Source organism: Sycon ciliatum, chromosome 1 (genome assembly GCF_964019385.1).
Source record: "Sycon ciliatum chromosome 1, ocSycCili1.1, whole genome shotgun sequence".
Classification (NCBI taxonomy): Eukaryota; Metazoa; Porifera; class Calcarea; order Leucosolenida; family Sycettidae; genus Sycon; species Sycon ciliatum.
In genome coordinates, this window is record NC_088643.1 from 3031770 (window position 1) to 3034638 (window position 2869).

At 57.9% G+C, this 2869-nt stretch overlaps 1 protein-coding gene across 1 annotated transcript; it reads right to left on the reverse strand.

Moving 5' to 3' along the window:
- Positions 1-429: 429 nt before the first annotated feature.
- Positions 430-2598, reverse strand: LOC135807202 (uncharacterized). Its single transcript, XM_065321215.1, has one exon. It carries the CDS (start codon positions 2596-2598, stop codon positions 430-432), a length of 2169 nt encoding a protein of 722 aa, XP_065177287.1.
- Positions 2599-2869: the final 271 nt, after the last annotated feature.

Genomic DNA, 2869 nt, shown 5'->3' on the forward strand with positions numbered 1-2869 from the left:
GCCACACCACGGTGGGAAGGGACGCATCCCCTCGGCAACCAGGCCGACGCTGCTTAGGCATGGAGGCATACGTCACACGGAGAGACCCATCACCCTCAGTAACATGGGAATGGAAATCCAAACGATGCAAATCAGAAGAGCGCTTGGCGCCAGTCAGCGCCATGAGCAGAGCCAGCTTTATTGAAAGCAGGCGCAGAGAGAGGGTAGAATTGTCACCCAGACCACCCATCCAACCCAAGACATCGGAAACTTTCCAAGTATGGGAATACCGGGGTTGTGGAGGACGCTGTTGGAAGACGCCACGCATAAGCCGAACCACCAGGGGATGTTGGCCAACTGGCGCACCATCTAAGCCTGGCAAAGTGGAGGACAGGGCAGAGCGATACACATTCAACGTGCGGTAACTTCGGCCCACGGCAAACATATCAGTTAGAAACTGCAATACTTGTGACACAGGCGGCTGAAAGGAATCAATCCGCCGTTCAGAACACCAACTGTGCCAAGCTGTCCATGCTGACGAATAGGCCGAGTTGGTGGAGTCCCGCCATGATCCCAGGATGAGGGCAATAGTGCCTGATGAAAGGCCTGCCGCCGCATAGGATCGGGAGAGATGAGCCAGCCGGCTAGTTGGAGATGACCGACCAGCACCATGGGATGAGGTTGATCCAGCGGTGAGGTGAGGAGCGCTGGATGGCCCGGTAATAGAACTGGACATGCTACCAGAAGATGGAGCAGGAGCGGATACCATGGCTGCGCATCCCACACTGGTGCCACCAGCAACACTCTGCACCCCGGGGACTGGCGCACTTTGTGCAGAACCCTCGGCAAGAGAGCAAAGGGTGGAAACGCATACAGGCATTGATCGGCCCATGATATGGCAAGAGCATCCACATCCAGTGCTCCGGGTTGAGGCCCCCAGGACACAAAGCTGTCCAACTGGGCATTGGTCCGTGACGCAAACAGGTCGATCGCCGGCTGCACCTGGAAGTGTTGGCAAAGGCCCCGGAACACTACTGGATCGAGCATCCAGTCGCTCGAATCGACCCCCTGACGGGACGGGGCATCGGCCGGGTTCTCCGCCGACGGTATGTACTCGGCTTGAACTGTGATGCCACGTTCCAGACACCACTCCCACACCTGGCAGGCCAGCTGGGACAAGTGCGGGGCATGTGTGCCGCCCATCTTGTTGAGGTAAGCCTGGCAAGTGGTATTGTCCACAAACAGGCGAACATGAAGCGGACGGTCCAACGCCACCCGGTGGAAGGCCTGAAGTGCCAGAAACGCCGCTGTCAACTCGAGGGCATTGATGTGCATGGAACGCTCTGCCCGAGTCCACCGGCCGCCCACCTGTTGATCCCTGCACACTGCTCCCCAGTCATCGAGGGAGGCATCCGAGAACACCACCAGATTGCAGGGTGGGCGAACCAATGACTTCCCGTTCCAGTCGGACAGTCGCTCTTTCCACCACTGTAAATCCAGCCTGGCATCGGGTGTCCACTGGACGGTCGCCTCGTAAGACTGGGACTCGCGAAGAGCTAGGATCTTGAGCTCCTGCAGATGCCGGTAACGGAGCGGCGCTGTTAGCAGACCCGGAGAAAGGGATGTCAAGCGCCCCAACAGACAGGCTAACGTGCGAACAGTCACCCGTGGCTGCAGCAGAAGCTTGGTGCACTCCTGGCGAAGCTTCCGGATCTTCTCCGGAGGCACCCGCATCTCCATGGCACGAGAGTCCACTTCGAAGCCCAAGAATGAGATGTTCTGGGCAGGAGTCAACACCGACTTCTTGAAGTTGATGAGAAATCCCAGTTGATGTAACAACTGAATTGCCCGGCGCAAGTGCTCCAGTGCTTCCACCGCCGACGATGCCATAATCAGCAGGTCGTCCAGATAGATAATCAAGCGCACGCCTTGGCTGCGCAGAATCGCCATCGGAACCTTCATGAGCTTGGTGAACACCCTTGGCGCGCTGCTCAGGCCGAAAGGCAAGCACTGAAATTGGAACAGCTGACCTGACCACCGAAATCGGAGCAGTCTCCTGAAATCGTGGTGGATTGGCACCACGAAATAAGCATCCTTCAGGTCCAATTTCACCAGCCAGTCGTCGGGCTGAAGGAGATCGGGCAGCAGCTTCAATCCTTCCATCTTGAAGTGCTCGTAGCGCACGAACCCGTTCAGCGCTTTCAAATTCACCACGGGACGCTCCTTGCCGGAATCCTTCTTTGGAATGGTGAAAATCTGGCTGACGAATTGATGAGCACACTCCTGCACTCGAGTGACAGCCCCTTTCAGCATCAATTCGTCCACTTCGAGCCGCACAGCGAGCGCTCTGTCCTCCTCCAGAGATAATTCCCTGGGCTCCGTTCTTTGTGCGGGATCGGCCACGAGATCCAGCTTCAGGCCCCGCACCGCATCCAAGACCCACGGGTCTGACGTGATTGCCGACCAGGCTTGCACAAAATGCCTCAAACGCCCAGCGACCGGAATTTGGGGGAGCGGGGGCACGAGCGGAGCGCGCGCCAGCTCGTTGTGGGGTGGACTTAGATGGCCGCGAAGATGTACGTTGAGCTGGGAACGCGAACCATCCACCGGCAGGGTCATCAATGACCCTGACCGCGCCCCCGAAAGGGCCGATTGCCTCCACGCCCGTTTTTTGAACTGGCAGTGGCGGAAAAATGACCCTCTCGCCTATGGTTGTCATGGCGGGGAAATGAGCGGTGGCCCCCACGACGCCCACCAGCACTTGCTGGGTAATAATTATGGCCCCTGAAGTTGGAAGGCCGACTATCCTTGTATGCCGGCTTCGGCTTGGACGAGCCAGACGAGCGGCGAAAAGCGTCAATTTCTTGAGTCCGCTTCTTGTATTGTCTGG

Coding starts and splice junctions, on each gene's coding strand:
- LOC135807202 (XM_065321215.1), bottom strand. CDS start 2,598: ATGACCCTGCCGGTGGATGGTTCGCGTTCCCAGCTCAACGTACATCTT.